A 19,986-nucleotide genomic window follows, 5' to 3' on the forward strand; every position below is an offset into this window, starting at 1 on the left:
GCGTGAGCGTCTCCCAGGCGAGGGTGAATGTGTTTGCTTTGTTTCTGTGATTTGATGTTGTCCTGCCAGAGGTGAGAGGTCTGGAGCTGCGGGCGGGACATTGCATCTGCACAATTTGAATTGGATACCTTCTCATGTGTGGTGAGAAGAAAGTATGACTTGAACGATACAAGGTTCTTATCTGTAGGTGATAATATAATATAGATTATTTACTGGTGAATAATGTAAAAAATACCAGTTTACATAATTAATTGAATATAATTTACATGTATCGAATCTTGCACTACTCTAAATTAAAACTACTCCTAATCTGGATTTGTGGAACCAGCCGTTCTTTTATTATTTTGTTTTTACATGCAACAGGATAATGGTAAAGCTTTACCGACCCTTAAAAGTATAATGGCACAAGACACAAATAGTTGTATATCATTATTATAAAGTGTCAATGGAATTGATCAATTTATATACAGTGAAATATAAGTGTAAAAAACTTAAAAATAAAAGTCTGATCTCATTAAAATAAGTAAAAGACATTCCATAAAATAAAACATTGTATTTGTAAAACATATTACAAAATATTTATTATGCATCTATAGCCTAATTCACGCATTTGACAGTCCATATATTTAATTTAGTATTTATTACTATAATTGACCCTGAATCCCTCGCACACAATCCAGAGACGGTATATTACTGCCATCTGTTGGACTAAATGTTTACTTACAAAGGAATACAAAGTTATAAACCCCCATGTCTCTGACGTCATCACAACAGCTCCAGCCACGTGTGGAAGAAGGAGGGATGAGATGAAGGAGTGAAAACCGATTCAACACTATATCGAGGGAGATCGAGGATACAGCAAAGCGCACACAGGGGATGTAGGTGATATATGCATTAACTTACTAAATGTTAAGCCTTTTAATGTATTGCATTGTACGCGAAGTTGTATGACACGACTGTAGGCACGCAAAGGGCAGAAAGCAGGCTGAGCCAATGACTCATTTACACAACCCAGTTCTTCACTGTGTTCTCGTTGATTCACTGGCGTTGCTATCGGGTGCTTTTTAACCCTCCGTGGTCCATTCAAAGCCATTTCTTTCCCAGGCTTAATTGCGAGTTTATGGAGCCAAAATAAAAATAATACATACACAGAGAAAAGAATACAGACACACATACACGAATAATACATACACAGAGAGAAAGAAATACATACATACCTAAATAGATAACGTCCCTGTATTTATTTCAGCCTGTGCTGATGTATGTATAATTGTGTGTGTGTGGTTTTTATTGCGCATGGATAGAAGGAACAGAAGAGCAGCTGTGTTCAGAGTCACTGTCCTTGCCTGCTGGTGGGATGATTGACGGCATCATTTCTGTCACCCGACTCTTAAACGCGTGTGAAAATGCCTAAACGCGTGGCTTTGGTGTGTTGTGTGTTTCATCGGTTGCATTCTTGTTTATTTCGGCGACAGTTGGGCTTTTTTGAGGAATAATAATCCGCACTGACTGCACTGATGTTAGACGTCCTCGCAACACTTTCAGATACAACCCCGCTGTTTGATGCGACAGTGTTCAGTCGGGTGAAGCCGTGGTGAAGAGGAAGGAGCCGCAGCCCCCCGGATCCAGACGGGCCAAAGTGACGTCAGCCGAGGGGCCCCCGGGACCCGAGCCGCTCTGCAAGAAGCTCAGGAGGAAGAGAGACGGTACGAGCGGCCGGCGCGGTGACCCGGCTGTGCACAGATGTGGACAGATGTCAGTAGGGTTGTCAAGACGGGTGGAGCTAATGACAACTCAGATTAAACTTATGACTGAGCTAAATAATACAACTTCTGTATGAGCTAAATATAGTAAAATACTAAAACTTATAATGCCTCCTGATTTTTTTTCTTTGTTAATAAGGTGGGGGGGGGGGGGGGGTCAGTTTAATTGAGCACTATATACCACTCTTAATGATTTTATTTTTAGTGACAATAATTTGCTTAATCGTGTCAGCCCTAGCAGGCGACTATGACGACCTGAGCTCCTGCACGTCCAGGCGCTCTTGTCCCCTCCACCATGCTTTTCTCTCCCCCAACCCCCTCCAGCAGCTACAACATCCGCTCTCCCGAACAGTGTAGATCGTGTGGGGTTGCGGAAGTCAGCCACACAGAGGTCGTGCAGCTTATTTATAAAACCTCACTGGGTCAGACCATCCATTCACAGATGCGCCAGGTATAGCTGCCAATTTCCCCAAATCTCACGGTTAAGCCTGTATTTGATAATGAAGGCTATCCACTAGTCTGGCCACGTTGCTGCTTTTTTACATGGTCCTTTAGTACTACTGTGTACAGAATCATTAAGGATATCAGTCATGAGCAGGAAGCTCCTGGTTTGAACGCAGTACACATGTAAATACTGAAAAACAATGCCCTGCATGTTTCTGGACAGAGCTCTGTAGTGAAACTCTCCTGGGTCTCGCCTCCTCTCTCTCTTTCCAGTGTCTGCAGAAGCCCTTCTTGCGCTCCTTGAGCTCCTACAAGCTCTTCCACACGGCCAGCCCGTTTGACCGCAGGGTGACCTGCCTGGAGTGGTGGTGGTGTTTTATTTTAGGGCGGGGACATTGTCCTGTGGGACCACGAGCTGTTAAAGCAAACGTGTTTCATACATGGGGTGAGCATCGTCACGGGGGGCTGACCCGCAGCGGCTTGTCTGACGAGTCCAGTCGTGCGTTTGTTCTCGTCTGGGAGGAAGGGTTGTTCTTCCTCATCTCCTCCTCTTCTCCAGCCTCTCTCTCCCCTCTTTCTCTCTCCGTCTGTACAGCTGTATTTCTTCATTGATTATCAGCCATGAATTCCTTAAGAGTTGAAAGGAAGCCACTTAAACCCAGAGGGAGGAAACGAAATGTGGACTGTTCTGACATGTGACCCTGTGGTTTTGTTTGTCTAGATGGGAGCTGGGGGCTCTATCACAGACATGAAGTTTAACCCTTTCAATCCCAGTGAGCTGTTTACATCATCTGTTGGAGGCACCACCTGCTTACAGGATCTCAGTGGGAGCACTGTTAAGGTCTTTGCCAGCACTGAACTATCGAAGTAAGAAAGAAACCTCTGCATATTTTAATAAATACAAAAAGGCTCAATTGGCAGGAGGAAAGAAAGGAATATAATTGTTATTCACAATAATATCATCCATATAAAGTAACAGTTATTACCCAAAAATGCCTATATACACTACTGGTCAAAAGTTTTTTAACACCTCAATTTTGCATTCTGAAATGGGGGGGTGGGGGATACAAAATCTCAGAAAATATTGACAAGTATAACATATTGTGGAACAAGATCAAAACAAGAGCATCCACGTTTTGGTAGAAGCAACACACACCTGTAGAGAGCTCAAAACGTCAAGATGGAAAACTGTTTACAAGTGTACTAATACACAATGACTTTACAGAATTGGGTCTGAACTTCTCTGTGTATGAAAGAACATCAAATAATATAAACTGGATTCATCGTTGGGTTGTTCTGAACAAAACAAGCCTAAATCCGAAACGGAGTGCTCTGTGGCCGTCTGAATGAGACCCCCCTGAGCAGACTGCGCGTTTCCCCCTCGGGCTCTGAATGGCAGCGGCGACACGGACACTGTGAATCGGATGTGTTTGAGAATGAAACACGCTGGGAGTCAAGAGAATCAGCTTTCAAACGATGTGTGCATTGTAGGAATACAGTGTCACTTCTATGCACAGGAGCTGCGGTAACATTGCCAAATAATGCTTCAAAGGAATGTACATTATTTTTCAGTTTTTGGTAACCTGAACTTCTTTTTTCAACCTCTGGCAGTTTATCACTTACCTTTGTACCATTGCAGGTTATTCACTGGACTTGAACTGCTTACATTTCTATAAAAACTGTGTGTTCTTAAACTTATGACCGGTAGTGTAGACAATAGTGGCACTTCTCAAGTTCAAACATATGAAACTCATGAAACAGAATAATCAGGGCAGCTGTAGGTTTTTTTAAATGGAGATTCAGTTGTTTGCTTCCAGTCCTTCTCGAGGCAAATTACAAATACCTGCACAATGCATGACAATGGTAATTGGCTACTTAATGTCTTAAATCTGGCAGTACTATGGTATTGTAAAAAACAGTAAAACTTTTATAAGGTTTAAAAAATCTTTTAGTGTCAAAATATCTGTCTGCGGGTTTTGAAAAATAATAATGTTTAGTCCCAATTTGTGTTTTGATGAAAAAACAATCTGGTTTCCTGTCTCTGTTTAATGTTGTCGTCTTTAACAGTTAAGAGTCTTCATCGTCAGTGTAGTCTAGTCACAGTAAGATTCCCCTAGAAGAGGGGATTTTCAGTTACAAGAATACAGCATTAAGAGGTTTATCCCTTTCAGTAATTAGCTCGCTGTCAAAGGGTTTTAGTTGTTGTTGTTGTATCTCAATCCACACCGAAATAGAAACCGATTCCATATAGTTTTTCATAATAACGACGCAAAGGTGGATGCATCTCTCTGTAGATCTGTGGGTCACAGACGAACATCGACACACTGAGACCCAATGAGAGGCTGAGTGCATTTCTGATTGACTGTGTGCACTTCATTGGCTAACTCCTGCCAAACAACAAGGTCACATCTTGTAACTTATATTGAAGAATAACAATCATATCTATACACATTCATGGACTTCTTTAATCGTTTCACCTGCATGTGGTTCAGCCCATGATGTTAATTGACAAAATGGGGGGGGGGGATAAATTAATCATAACCGAGAAGACAAAACAAAAACGAAGGCTGTGTCCCTGTTGTCTGTACAGAATGCGCTGATGGATGTTCCACTTGGGGTTTGTCGGGGATGGCGACCTCGCGAGTTAGTGTCTCTGTTCGCTTGTGCTGTGCGTTTGGGGTCCATTATATCAAGCGATGTGCAATGCATCCTGGTCCCGATGTGGCCCTTTCAGCCGGCGTGCCTGTGTCTGTTGCAGAATGGAGCCGGACATTTTATTGGGGGCATCAATTTCAGTCCCACTGACTCGTCCAAAGTCTACACGGCGTCCGGTGACGGCAGGCTCACTCTACACGACTTTGCTGGCGGTCCGGCTCAGATACTGTCGACAGCACCAGCCTGTGGCCATGAACACCATAATGTTTGGTAAAAGAAAGGCAGACCTTAAGAACGTTTGTATGTGTGTGGGGAGGGGGTTACCCATATCTGTGTGTGTGTGTGTGTGTGTGTGTGTGTGGTTAATTTATTATTGGAGAATATTTCATTCAAAAAATTGACAACATGCAAAATGCAATTCACTGGAAAATACACAGGCATGTAATTTTGGCAACTCTGCGAAGTTGTTGTGTTAAGTAAGAAAGTATTTTGGAAGTTCAGTGGAGGCACTTTGATGTGTGATTCCTGAAATCAGCTCAGCGTGAGATTTTTGTTGGATCATTGTCATCCCTGCAACAAGCTCTCAGAAGCACGATGTGGAGTTAGAGTATGATTTATGCTTTGGTAATCTAAGCACATCCCTATAATTCCACATCTCTACATTGTCGGGCGTACTTTGGCAATCGTAGAAAAGGTCTGGTTTTCATGATATTGCAGCTCCGTGCCTTTATGAGAGATGCTCCACGATCATTCGATAAATGTCATGCTGAGCTGTGAGCTGGACTCGTGTTTCGGCACAAAGGTCAGGGAAGAGTAGTGTTTCAAGAGCTTACAACTGATTCTCCTTTGCCAAGACAATGTTAAAGTGGTAACGGCCATGAAAAGCAAGACGTGGTCTGTCCAAACCTCATGACCATTTAGTGCAGTATATATGAGTGTATGTATGTGTCATAAGATCGTTCTTGATAATGGGGGGAGAGGTGTTAGTCTAGTTCTCCAAAGTGACTCCATGTTTAATCAATACCATATATCAAAGTCAAAATGCACAATTAATATGTTTTTTTCCCCTCCATCTGTCTGCCCTACCCCTATCCCAGTTTCTGGTACTGCAGTGTCGACGTGTCATTAAGCAGCGGGGTGGTGGTAACGGGGGACAACATAGGGAGGGTGCTCCTGCTGGGGATAGATGACAAAGAGGTGAGCGGGGGAGCAGCAATGGGGGGCTGCGGAGAAGGGAGTGCGGCGGACCTACACACACAGACTGTCCCGCAGCGACTGAAGTACATTTAGTGAAATGCGTTGTTTCTGTTTCTCCTGCCGTATGGCCTCTGCAGATCTAGAACGAGAAGCCGCACAAGGCAAAGTGTGTATTCATGATATTCTTAATTTAAAGAAACGCTAATAACAGATCCATATGTATAATTTTTTTTCCATTCTTAAACATTTTAAACCTTTGATAAATTGTGAGGAGCAGGGCTGTGGTGCTCAGCGCTGTAGTGGGACATGACGTGAAGGTCTCAGACTCACATTTTTGTAAATTAAATTAAGCTCTTGGTGCTAATAATGGATCTGGCACTCCTTTTCCCAGTCCACTGGGATGACTGGCTGGGTGATCCGGAGAAAATCTTCCAGGGGACAGGCCTGGGTGCAGCCTGGCAAACGCAGTGGGAGCAGCTCCCCCCCGGTCTTGTTTTGATGGAACATCTCCACTGTCAATAATCTGCAAACAACCACAGAAAAAGCCCCTACCAGTCACTCGATTCTGTATGGCCCAACTCAATACATCTGTGTTCAAATATGGATACAGGATGCAACTGCTGTGAAGAGCAATGTTGCTCTGAGGAGCTGCAGTCCAGGAGAAAGGACATTTATTTTCAAATCGCCACCTGAGGTACACCTGGAAAAGTGTTGGTTGTTCTAAATCAGACCTCTAGTGTGAAGCCTGGGACACAGCAGCGCATCGCTTCAGATTTGATGCACTGTGGACAGTGTCACACCAACGCGTCTCCCAAGCATCAAAAGGCAGAGATCCCATTTTGTGCAAAAGAACAATACAATTACAGAACTATATTTTACAGTTAAAAGTGTTTTGGGAAAACTCCACTGAATCCTCAACTGATGAAGAGGAGGTGGAGGAAGAAGATGAAGAGATTTTGTCAGGGAATCCCTTGCCTAATCAGGGAGGAAATGCAAGCGCAAAGAGTGAGGGATACACTGTATGATCCTGAATATACTGGTGTAGCGGTGCTCGGCAATTGTTTTCTTTGTACTGAACAAATGCTCTTCACCGCATACCGTGTAAAAAAGTAAGCGTAATCTTGCTTGGATTTGTAATAGAAAAATACGTAATTTTACAGTCCTAAAAATAAAGAACATTTAATAATCATTTGTACTGTGTGTGTTTAAACATGGGTAATGAAGTGCTTTTTTCTGTATGTGCATATTTATGTATGCGTGTGCTGTTTTGAACAGGACCCACATCCCGGTTAAAACAAATCTCCAATCGGCGATATATAGAGTTTGCTAAACAACGTATAAACTCGGATGGCTGTGGAGATGGGAGATATATTAATTATATTAATTATAGGCTATATAGGGATCAACTTCCTTTCCTAATATGAAGGAGACATTGCATACAAAAGCCATAGCCAACTATGAAAACCAGTGATGATGATGATGATTCTAATTATAAACTACTTAATACATCTGTGCGATAATGTACAACATCATAGTGGTCACATTACTCGGGATTGGACTGCCATTGGTCCAGAGACGCGTGGCTCTCAAGTGCCACATCAAAAATCGCTCTGGGAGAAATCTGACGCGATGCGACACGCTGGTGTGTCTCTGTCCATAGACAAACATATTCAGAATTGAGGTGAGGTGAAGCGACACGATGCACTGGTGTGTCCTGGGATCCAGGGTGTAGTGAACAGTTGACCCTCGCCACCGCAACCCATAGACAGACACACACCTGGAGCCGACACTGGCACACTCACCCGTAATCGTCCTCATACAACTCAAAAATGTGGCAGGTGGCGTACGGGGGAGGTTTTCTTTGGTAAACGTCCAGTGCTGACTGCAGGGCCACAATCGTGGTGTCGTGCTGGGGAGGAAACAGAGCAGGGGAGAGCACTCTCATGAGTTTGCCATGTAGGTTGGGGTTGGTGGTGCGCATTCATAGGTTAGTTTAGCTGCCAGTATCCCTCCCTGATTAACAAAATCAGTTAGCAAAGGCATTTCAATAAACAAAAAGCCCCAGCATATTCATACATTACAGGCAAACTATAACATCTACCCTATTAGAGATGCTTATTGAACTACATACCTCTAAAGATATAGTCATTAATGTAAAAGTGGTGTGTGGAGGGCTGGGAGCTCTGATAACTCATAGGAGTAATGTCCGACAACTTGTACGTTTCCCTACAAAGATACGCAGGGTCAGAGAGCCCACTGCAGTAAAGCACTGAACCATCGACAAGAAGGACTCACCGCTGAGTAAACCAACATCTTCAGAGAAGAATTGTCAGCCGTGTCTGATATATTTTTCAATATATGACCAAGGAGTAAGCCTATAATAGGAAACAACATAAGAAAGTTACAGAACAGCTATAAGGCTTAATTTCTGTAAACAAAAATGTCCTACATCCCATTAAAGCAAGTCAAATATGCTACATCAACTACATACCAGAGGTAGGGGCTGAAAGCCAAAAATCTGACGAGAGACACTTATGATTTATGTCTGTTACAATCGATACTGAAAATGATGCTTTGGTGCTTTATTTCCGAAGAATCAAAAACAACCAGAGCTGATAGACATGGCACCTTGACGCAAGTCTTCTCACCTCCCTGAAGACGGGACTTCATCTTTGTATCAAAGACTCTGAACAGCAGTTCGTAGCTGAACTGACTCAGCTTTGACAATTTGTCCATCATGGCGTCAGTCAACCAATCGGGTGTTTCCTTACCGTGTTGCCTCTGTAGAAATAAGACTGCACATGACCCAAGCACAGAGAGAATCCCTCGCATACCTCTAGCAGACACCAAGCAACAATGTAAGTTACATGAAGCGACAACTTTTAGTCCTACAGTAAAACCCAGCAACAATGAGTAGCAGTGCAGCAGCATTGCCTGTCAGTAATTCGACTTTTTCTTGAAGAGAAATAGTGTAATGATCCCCGTGAACCTGAAGGAAAAACAACTGTCACTTCCTAGTGCTTTAACACCTAAATAACTGAATCAACTGTAAGGCTCACTTCACAGAAGAGAGTATCGTGGATCTGCCAGACGTTGTCAATAGAGAGGTTATTTGCTCCAGTGTAGTTCATCAGCTCGTTAAGAAAATCCTGAAGCACAAGAAGAATGAGAGTTAAATTGAGCCAAAAAGCAGCGCTAGTGTTTTAATATCTTAAAAAGATTGGATAAAACCGGCACATACTTCATTATCATTAGCCACGCTCAAATATTCATCGGTTTGTTTAGTTTCATTTCTCAGGTTCTCAAACAAAGGGCAGCCTGCCAGTGGGAAGAACAGCAGCTGAAACAAAGGGAAGAGCGTTGAATTTCCATAGGGAGCTTTTGTATTGTTCACATGCAGTGACATACAGACGGGTGACAAATTAAAGGAAAAACCTGAATAAATGAGTGGGGAAACATAACGAATGAAGATGCCTCCAAACAGGTGCACTGCATGATACAATTAAGCATTTAACATCCTATCATGATCTGTGGCATGTATACAAATGCTGAGCAGGCCCAGCTGACCTCGATTTTGGATCAAGATGGCAAGAGGAAAGGATCTCAGTGACTTTGAAAGAGGGGTCATTACTGGGGCATGAATGGAAGGAGCTTCAGTCACACAGACGCTCAACTGGCTCGTGTTTCAATAGGAACAGTGACTGAAGTTACATCTGCATTTAGATCTATGGGAAAGACATCAGTAAATAGGGTTGGAAACTGTGGTGGAAAGCACACATTCGATGACCGTGATACTCGTGCATTACTGCGATATGAAAGGAACAACAGAAGAGCAAGTCTTTCCCAGGTGAGTGAGAATGTCAATGCAGGACACGATCAGACTGTCAGCAAGAAGAGCCCGTCAAGAACTACACAGAGAGGGATATTATACTAGAGTTGCAGTGCATAAACCCCTCATTATAAAAACAAATGCACATTTGAGAGTTCAGTGGTTCAAAACCCATTGGCACTGGTCTACAGAGATGTGAAACAAAGTGATCTGGTCAGATGAGTCATCCTTCACCATATTCTCATCAAGGGGGCATGTGTGGGACACCAAGAGAATGGGACAGGCCTGACTGCTGGACCCCTACAGTGAGGGGGTCCGGAGGCTCTGTTGTGCTGTGGGGGGCATTACCCTGGCATGGTTTGGGTCCACTTGTCCCCTTAGAGGGAAGGGTCACTTGCAAATCATGACAAAGTTATTCTGAGTGATCACCTTTATCCTATGGTGACACATTTCTCTCCTGATGGGAGTGTCTATTCCAGGATGACAATGCCCCATCCACAGAGCATGAGGGGTCACTGAATGGTCTGATGAGTATGAAAATGATGTGAATCATATGCTATGGCCATCACAGTCACCAGATCTCAACCCAATTGAACACCTATGGGAGATTGTGGACCGACATGTTAGACAGCGCTCTCCACCACCGTCATCAAAACCCCAAATGAGGGAATATCTTTTGGAAGAATGGTGTTCATCCCTCCAGTAGAGTTCAGAGCCAAGAGCATTGAAGCTGTTCTGGTGGCTCATGGTGCCCAACACCTTACTGAGACACTTTATGTTGGTTTTTCCTTTAATTTGTCACCTGTGCATATGCTGAGATACTTGTTAAATGTAGGGGATAGATAAAGTGTGAGAAGCATGCTATATATATATATATATATACACTCACCTAAAGGATTATTAGGAACACCTGTTCAATTTCTCATTAATGCAATTATCTAACCAACCAATCACATGGCAGTTGCTTCAATGCATTTAGGGGTGTGGTCCTGGTCAAGACAATCTCCTGAACTCCAAACTGAATGTCTGAATGGCAAAGAAAGGTGATTTAAGCAATTTTGAGCGTGGCATGGTTGTTGGTGCCAGACGGGCCGGTCTGAGTATTTCACAATCTGCTCAGTTACTGGGATTTTCACACACAACCATTTCTAGGGTTTACAAAGAATGGTGTGAAAAGGGAAAAACATCCAGTATGCGGCAGTCCTGTGGGCGAAAATGCCTTGTTGATGCTAGAGGTCAGAGGAGAATGGGCCGACTGATTCAAGCAGATAGAAGAGCAACTTTGACTGAAATAACCACTCGTTACAACCGAGGTATGCAGCAAAGCATTTGTGAAGCCACAACACGTACAACCTTGAGGCGGATGGGCTACAACAGCAGAAGACCCCACCGGGTACCACTCATCTCCACTACAAATAGGAAAAAGAGGCTACAATTTGCACAAGCTCACCAAAATTGGACAGTTGAAGACTGGAAAAATGTTGCCTGGTCTGATGAGTCTCGATTTCTGTTGAGACATTCAGATGGTAGAGTCAGAATTTGGCGTAAACAGAATGAGAACATGGATCCATCATGCCTTGTTACCACTGTGCAGGCTGGTGGTGGTGGTGTAATGGTGTGGGGGATGTTTTCTTGGCACACTTTAGGCCCCTTAGTGCCAATTGGGCATCGTTTAAATGCCACGGCCTACCTGAGCATTGTTTCTGACCATGTCCATCCCTTTATGACCACCATGTACCCATCCTCTGATGGCTACTTCCAGCAGGATAATGCACCATGTCACAAAGGTCGAATCATTTCAAATTGGTTTCTTGAACATGACAATGAGTTCACTGTACTAAACTGGCCCCCACAGTCACCAGATCTCAACCCAATAGAGCATCTTTGGGATGTGGTGGAACGGGAGCTTCGTGCCCTGGATGTGCATCCCACAAATCTCCATCAACTGCAAGATGCTATCCTATCAATATGGGCCAACATTTCTAAAGAATGCTTTCAGCACCTTGTTGAATCAATGCCACGTAGAATTAAGGCAGTTCTGAAGGCGAAAGGGGGTCAAACACAGTATTAGTATGGTGTTCCTAATAATCCTTTAGGTGAGTGTACACCAATCAGCAATAACATTAAGACCACTGACAGGTGAAGTGAATAACACTGATAATCTCGTTATCATGGCACCTGTCACTGAGTGGGATATATTAGGCAGCAAGTGAACATTTTGTCCTCAAAGTTGATGTGTTAGAAGCAGGAAAAATGGGCAGCGTAAGGATCTGAGCCACTTTGACAAGGGCCAGATTGTGATGGCTAGACGACTGGGTCAGAGCATCTCCAAAACTGCAGCTCTTGTGGGGTGTTCCCGGTCTGCAGTGGTCAGTACCTATCAAAAGTGGTCCAAGGAAGGAAAAGCGCTGAACCGGCGACAGGGTCATGTGCGGCCAAGGCTCATTGATGCACGTGGGGAGCGAAGGCTGGCCCGTGTGGTCCGATCCAACAGACGAGCTACTGTAGCTCAAATTGCTGAGAAAGTGAATGCTGGTTCTGATAGAAAGGTGTCAGAACACACAGTGCATCGCAGTTTGTTGCGTATGGAGCTGCGTAGCTGCAGACCAGTCAGGGTGCCCATGCTGACCCCTGTCCACTGCCGAAAGGGCCTACAATGATGAATCACGAGTTCAAGGTGTTGCCTCCAAATTCTCCAGATCTCAATCCAATCAAGCACGTGTGGGATGTGCTGGACAAACAAGTCCGATCCATGGAGGCCCCACCTCCCAACTTAAAGGACAGGACTTAAAGGATCTGCTGCTGACGTCTTGGTGCCAGATACCACAGCACACCTTCAGAGGTCTAGTGGAGTCCATGCCTCGACGGGTCAGGGCTGTTTTGGCGGCAAAAGGGGGACCTACACAATATTAGGCAGGTGGTCATAATGCTATGGCTGATCGGTGTATATACACACACACACACACGATCGGCAAAGCAATGAGGTATGAGGTATGAGGTAATGAGGTAGAAACATTGGACAATAATACCTTCAAACCAAAAGCTTATATTTTATCTCTTAATTGAGTGAGTTCAGTATTACCTTTTTGGGTGCAATGTGCACAGGAATGGGCTGCCACCTGATGTCATGATGGAAGATTTGATCTTTCGAAGGCAGATACAGGCCTGCTAGATTAGCCTGTGCACTCATCAGAGTCCTGTCATAATCTGTGCTGTAGACTAAAATCTACAGGTAGGGCAAAAAAAAGTTTGTAATAGACAGTGGTCTTAAAGTTGTACATTATGGGGAGGACTTCCAGTTTTCCTCCAGGAACATGAAACTAGGCTTGAGCAATTATATTCATTGTGACATACTGCTTACTATGAATAATAATATTGTGTAACTTAAACAGTAAAAAATTACATTCATGTTTGTTTTAGACTAGAATAGATTATATGAGAGAGAATGAACAAGTCTAATATCAACCTCATGCATTAATAACAAGTGTTGTTTCAAAGAGGCACTTACCTCTCTTCGGTTGTAGCTTTCATTGAGAAAGTCATGATAGCGTTTCTTAAGCATCTGCCCCAGGTCAAAATGCTGCTTCATCCCTTTCTGGAAAACATTAGGAAAAGTCACACAGACCTGAACATGTATAGTGAATAGTTAACGGCAGCTCGGGACACCTCGTGGTTCTCTGGTAACTTGTGCACACGGTCAAGACAATTCCACCTTCCATTATACATGGTTCATTTTAATACCCACCATGTCCATTAATTTATAGAACCTACTACAAAACTAATAAAGCTCATACAGCCGTTGGTATGCTCTGGATATTTGGATCAATAAGATCACATCATCTGCTAAGGTGATGTTCCAAAGATTTGCACAGCACAATGCTCAACAGTGTTGTATTTACTAGGTTATAGCAGCAGTTTTACACATCCTTCTGATATGAAGACGCGTTGTGTCAGCTATAAGAGGACGGTACCTTTGAGAGCTGACCGAAGCCCTGCGGCCAGGCGCTCTCCTGGTACGGGTCAGTGGGGTAGGCCTTGATTGGAGAGCGGTCACCGTGTCGATACACCTAGTGACACAAGAGGGACAATGAACTGGGTTAGAGACTAAACGGTCAGATGACATGATTCACCTCTTTCAGAACAGGCTGACTTGTGTGATAGATATTAAAATAAGTATAAATAAAAGCAACACATTCAGGCAATAAAACAGAGCTTTAGGTGCCTCTTAGTGCTTTGGCAACAGCATCGAGGTCCTGGTTACGACGTCAAGATCTATGACTTTTCTTCAGTAGAAATACCTAAACATTGACTTACCAGGGTGACAAATTTCAGCTTGCTTCTCCCAGCTGCTGTGTGTAAAAAGAAGGACATGACAGACATATTTTGAACATATAAATCTATGGATTACAGACTAACATACATGTCATTTGCTTTGTCAAGGTTTGCCATGCTTTGTATTATGGTTTATTATACCTTTATGCTTTATCACAATTTAATGGTTTTACAGGATCAAATACAATAATGTTTTATCTGAGTATTTAGTTGCAGTGCAATCTCTTGATTACAGTGGCAATAATAAAAACAAACACAAATACCGTCCAAACAATTCCTCAGTGGCTGTATATTCGTCTTGGTTCGTTTTCCTACATTAGCGTTACAGGCTGGAAAAAAGGAAAATAAATGGAAGTGGAAGAGTTAACACACAATACATTCTGCACAGGATGGCTCCTGCTGAAGGTCCGGTCTTTGAGAGAGGTCACTCCTTCAAACGTTAATTATAAATCACATGTGAGAAACCAGCCAATCATACAGCAGCATTCCCAAACATTCCTGAACCTCCTACCTTGTGTATCAATGTCATCCCGTGCAGAGAATCATCAGGATTTATAAAATGTGGGGCAATTTCACATGATTTACATTTGTTTTTAATAGTTTTGTAACATTTAACCAGCATGAAAACACAACACAGATCAACTCTGTAGGTCAGAACCAGCGGATCCTGGACCAAAACATTTTCACATGGAGAGAAAGGTTGATTGGTAAATTTAATGAAAATGCAGATTTTCTTTTTCACTGTTAACCTATTTGTGTGTCTAATCTGCACGTGTGGTTTATATGGCAAGCCAAAGTGTCATTTAGAGATATCTCAAAATACAATTCAAGATATCTTAAATTGAATTTGAGATATTTTAAATTGAATTTGAGATATCTTAAATTCAATTTCAGATATCTGAAATAGAACAGGACGTCAATTCAAGATATCTTGAATTGTATTTTGAGATATCTCTAAATGACAATTTGGCTTGCCATAGATTTATACTAAGTTATTTTATTAGATTTTTTTCTTAATAATTGTATAAATGTTAATTATTGTACATTAATTATTGTTTGAGGGTAAAATGTATCTTTACCCACCAATGTATTTATATTTGTGTTGTCAGATTTTTCTACCCTAATTTTGAACTCAAGTCTTTGAGTCAAGCCCAGACCAGAATGTGTGGCTATTTATCGGTTTGTGGTGGTGCTTGTAAGCATTAACTGTGTATGTCTGACCAGATTGTGTGTATGATTGGGTCTGGGTATTTATTTACTGAAAAGTACATTGTAAACCAATATATATTTTCTCTTTCTCTCTCTAACAAAGGACTGCTAGATTTTAATACACAGTATCAATTATACACTGGCACACATTTCTGATCATCCAGAGTGTATAGAAGCAAATCTTGTGGTAATGCTAGTTATCATTTGATTGATAAAAGCAGAGTAAACAGGGGTTTAACAATTTAATGGAGTAACAGAGTTAACACTGGTGAGAGTAGTGCAGTGTTAAATAAAATAAAATAAACACTTATAAGAGTTGCTTATTTAACTCCCTGAGAGCAGAACGTTTCATGTAATGTAATAACGTTTCACTGAGGCAGTGTAAAAATGCCAACTCTGTTGAAAGTGTTAATTTTACTTGGTGAGTGTGGATTATATAAACACTTTTTTAGAGTTAATTTTAACACTGTTGGAGTTAATTAAACACTGGTGAATTTACTGTGTTGTATAAGATATGTTATTTGCAGTTTGTGCAGCCAGCACTCTCCTCTTTCCCCAACTGCTTGAGGTGATATCTTTCATACAATTAGAGACACCTTTAACACAACCTATTATCTTATGAACCATGACCTATTCAGTCCGTATTCATATAGTCTTGGAAGGATCATCACCTGATCAATAATGTAACAATAGCAGCAATGTCAGCAGACAGACACGTGTATATTACAGAATTCATTTCAGGTTGTGGCAGTCAGTATTACACATGACATTCATTGGCGATATCAGGAAGAGAAACACAAGAACTGTTGCCAGCTCCTCTCATTTGCACTTTGCACCAGGTTCAATAGCAGGCATTTAGAGTTCATTACAGAATGACATACATTTTTACTTAAACAAACCCTTACCCACGTATCTCTTCCAAAAGACTTCCTGAATAAGAAAAGAGAAGAAGAGACGAGTAAATGCTAATGAAGCTTAACCACAAATCAGTGTGGCCAACACTGGGCAATGGTCCAGCACTGGGACATTTCACATATTTCAGACAAGAGCTGGGAAAGATTAAAATGGCATTTGGACATAAATCTAGGTGTGACTCAAAAGTCAAGCATGAAATAGACTGCCTTTAGAGCAGGGGTCTCAAACTCAGTTCCTGGAGGGCCGTGTGTGATGCTGGTTTTCGTTCCAAGTCCTCAGTTACATAATTTGTCAATTTCACATATTTATAAAATATATTGCGAGGCATTTTACGGTTGATGGTCTAAAAGTGCATTTGATTCATGGTACAGTTGCTTATAAAATATCCCAGGGCCTGGATAGGTGTTTAAATCTGTCTAGCTAATTAAACAATTAGACCAATTAAGTAATCGAGGACTCGGTTAGAATGAAAACCAGCATCACACACACGGCCCTCCAGGAAATGAGTTTAAGACCACTGGTTTAGAGAGTCTGTCCAAATGCGATAGTATCTCCATCATTACAGGAGTGCCCTGGTTTGTACAGATTTGAAATTTTGTTTTTGCAAAATACAGAATGGTTATGGAAAGGTAAGCGTTCACAAAATATTGTTTGATCCACTATGTACCACTCTCCCGAGGGAAATGGACAGAGTTTGAAGGTTTGAAGGTGTAGTCTGACTGTCCATGAAATACTGTAGATGATGGTCTGCTACTACTCACGGTCTTCCCCACGTCCTCAAAGACCTCCTGGGCTTCCTCGTGGTCACAGATCTCCTCCAGACATTCTCGTTCCAGATTCCCTGGCTTCATCTCCTCCAAAAATGAATTTGCGCGGCGCACACGGTTCAAAACCGTTGAGGCTATTTTGCTGTCAAGAAATACTAAGAGCAACCCAATCATGAAATACATTTTCACAGAAAAAAACCCTCTAAATTTTATTATACATCAACACATGTATTTAGTTAGTTCCTGCTTAGATTTATTTTTTGTGGCGTTAGATTCAAGGCTATCTGGGTTCCTTAATCTCTAGCAAGTTGAGTTTTGCGAATGCCACAGTGTCGTTGGTGAACAGAGAATGAAAGACAAATGCGATTATGGTTTGACCTGATGAATCTCAAAATCAAAATCTCAGAATCAAAAGTGTCTGTCCAGGAGCCAGGACTGGGTGCCATGATTGAAGCTGATTTTTGTTTTTTTTGCTTTTTGTGCTTAAAAAAACAAAAACAAAAAACACTAAATCAGCAAGATGTAGGAGACAAATATTGTGAATTTTACAATCAATATTGAACAGAACAGTAGTCTTGCAGTTGAAAAAGTAATTTGATTACTGAATGTTTCTCCCATTCTTTTTTCAGACTTTCAACCAGATAACAAAAATCGATCTTGATATAATTATATATATAAATTGGACTATGGAAGAGGGAAATATTTTTCTTACCATTTTTACAGACAGATATCTGGATTAAAGATGAAAAGAGAAAGATGAGAAATACAGCTGCTGTGATTCCACCCATTGCTGCTGATGCCTGGAGGACAAGTCAGGAGAAAACTAATCTCTCCCCCTCCAAAAAAAAAAAAAAAACACACACACACAAATCAAAGATCTCCTGGTTAATATTGAACCCAGAGTGGAGAGGAGACTGTGTCACAACTCGTCAGGGCCACTGCTCCCTCCCTTCCCTTAAGGTCCTCATGTCCATACTGTACCACAGCACTTTGATCAGTTATCTAAAGCCGTATGCAGTGTATTACAATTGTGAAGTCCATATTCACTATTATATACTATAAATGCTGAAGCACCACATGTATGAAGGAATTGCTAGAAACCTTTGATATAACTTTAGAAATATAATTATTACAGCCCAGGCTGATGACTTTACTGTAATGTTTTTCTGGATCTTAATGTAATGAATGGGCCAAAAAGAAATTAAGTTTAAAAAGCATTCCCATGGATCCTGAGGCTGGGAGTTTGGCACAGCTGCTCAGGGGTTAGGAGACAACACCTTGCAACAAAATTGTAATTTGTTTTTGAAAAAGAAAAGAAGAACATCACAGGTTAAACTCAATGTTTGCGGAGAACTGCAGCTCCAAACAGGTATGCTTATTTATTCTCCTGCAGCTCCTGCCTGACTAAATATTTGTGTGCAAATATTGAGAGACTGTTGAGGGGGAGGACCCAACGTTTTATAACCATTTCAGCAAAACACCAGCAAAAAAAATATTATTAATGATACAAATCCTGACATCCTAGACCCCGCTCACGTTCCCGTCTCGATCTCCACAGTCTCTGCCACCGAGCTCAGCCCCTTGTCCTCCTGAAGGATCACCACGCTGCCGTGCGACTTCTCCTCCGCCACGATGATGCACTTGGAGTCATGCGTGTCTTGGATGATCATCTCGATGATCTCCTCGTTCAGCTGGATGTGGCCCCCGGGCTGGCCGTGCGCGGTCCGGGCCAGCTCGTCCGAGGAGCCCACCGCCCCGTGGAGGACGTGCTCGGCTCCGAACGCCACGCTGTTCTGGAACGGGGCAGCGGCTCTGATCACCACCTGTCTCTCGTCAGCGCCGGGCCCCATCGCCACGGCCTCGATAGCGTGCATGTACACTACGGACTGCTCCTTGGGTGGGGCGGTGCTGTCCTTCTGGTCAGAGCCTCGCCGTTGTAGGGCTTCCCGCCCGTGTGGATGCGGAGGTGTCCCAGCAGGTTCCCTCTCTGACATAAGGTCTTGGTGCAGTGGGCGCAGGGCAGGGGCGAAAATCTGATATCAACTTTGGACGGGACAATTACATGAAATTTTCTCAAGAGCAATTCCTGAGGGGGACACCAAAAGTAGTGCTGTAACACAGAGCCTACATTGTAATATGTTAAATGTACATTTCCATTAGCATTTATTAGGAACATTTTATCAACTAGTCTTTGAGATATTAGGCTACTAGGGTTCTTACTTTGTACTGAAAAATTCTCTGATGTCCGTCTTTTTTATTTTTTCTGCCATTTTTCTACCTGGCTGGCCGGCTACACACACACACACACACACACACACACACACACTGAGCAGGTTATTTACAGTAGGAGATGGGCTTCTATCACCTATTATCTTCTATCATTCTATAATGGGCTTCGATCTACCAGGTAGCTAGATAGTCAGCTAGAAAATGTGAAACGGATTGCAATGACAAGGGTTGACAGCTGTCTGAGTTCACCATTTACACAATTTTGTAATTTTAATGTAGTTTATGTTTTCATTTTATATTGGCTGGCTTCACACAATAGCTGAATTTGGAGAGCTAGCGAGCACCAATTCCGTTTCTGTGGTGTTTGCTAGAATCTTTGCTATCGATCAGCACACAGCTGCTGCAAAGTCCCCTAGAGACAATTTAGCTTTTGCAACAAGACCATTAAAGATATTTAAGACTTGGTAGAAGAGAGTGTAGTTCTGCTCAGTTTGGAGTTCAGTTTATCGCTAACCTTATCACAGGGACTCGAAGCACTACAGCTGCATGCTGATAAAACTGAATAAACTGACGATAGCAAAGTTTCCATCTCTGACGACGCCACATAAATGGAATAGGTTTCTAACAGCTATTGTGTGTGTGAACC

General features: G+C 42.4%; 1 protein-coding gene and 1 long non-coding RNA gene across 4 annotated transcripts; one reads left to right on the forward strand and one right to left on the reverse strand.

Moving 5' to 3' along the window:
* The first annotated feature begins 36 nt into the window (after positions 1-36).
* On the forward strand, positions 37-1,871 carry LOC136747628 (uncharacterized). The gene is made up of 3 exons (XR_010816534.1): positions 37-141; positions 775-878; positions 1,546-1,871. It is a non-coding gene; the product is annotated as an uncharacterized LOC136747628 (long non-coding RNA).
* Positions 1,872-4,654: 2,783 nt separating this feature from the next.
* Positions 4,655-18,153, reverse strand: LOC136747643 (lysosomal acid phosphatase-like). 3 transcript variants are annotated; one of them, XM_066700639.1, is made up of 15 exons: positions 17,824-18,153; positions 17,106-17,266; positions 16,335-16,359; positions 14,484-14,549; positions 14,203-14,237; positions 13,860-13,955; positions 13,397-13,483; positions 12,971-13,114; positions 9,301-9,399; positions 9,119-9,208; positions 8,708-8,840; positions 8,355-8,434; positions 7,862-7,968; positions 6,390-6,582; positions 4,655-6,198 (listed from the first exon to the last, which is right to left on the reverse strand). In XM_066700639.1, exons 1-14 carry the CDS (start codon positions 17,897-17,899, stop codon positions 6,420-6,422), a joined length of 1,362 nt encoding a protein of 453 aa, XP_066556736.1. In that variant the 5' UTR covers positions 17,900-18,153; the 3' UTR covers positions 4,655-6,198; positions 6,390-6,419. The 3 variants fall into 3 exon arrangements, with proteins under 3 accessions (XP_066556736.1, XP_066556737.1, XP_066556735.1); XM_066700640.1 differs by having other exon boundaries at positions 4,655-6,582; positions 14,203-14,234; positions 17,824-18,152; XM_066700638.1 differs by having other exon boundaries at positions 4,655-6,582; positions 17,824-18,152.
* Between the last annotated feature and the right edge of the window lie 1,833 nt (positions 18,154-19,986).

Source organism: Amia ocellicauda, chromosome 4 (genome assembly GCF_036373705.1).
Source record: "Amia ocellicauda isolate fAmiCal2 chromosome 4, fAmiCal2.hap1, whole genome shotgun sequence".
NCBI classification, from domain to species: Eukaryota; Metazoa; Chordata; class Actinopteri; order Amiiformes; family Amiidae; genus Amia; species Amia ocellicauda.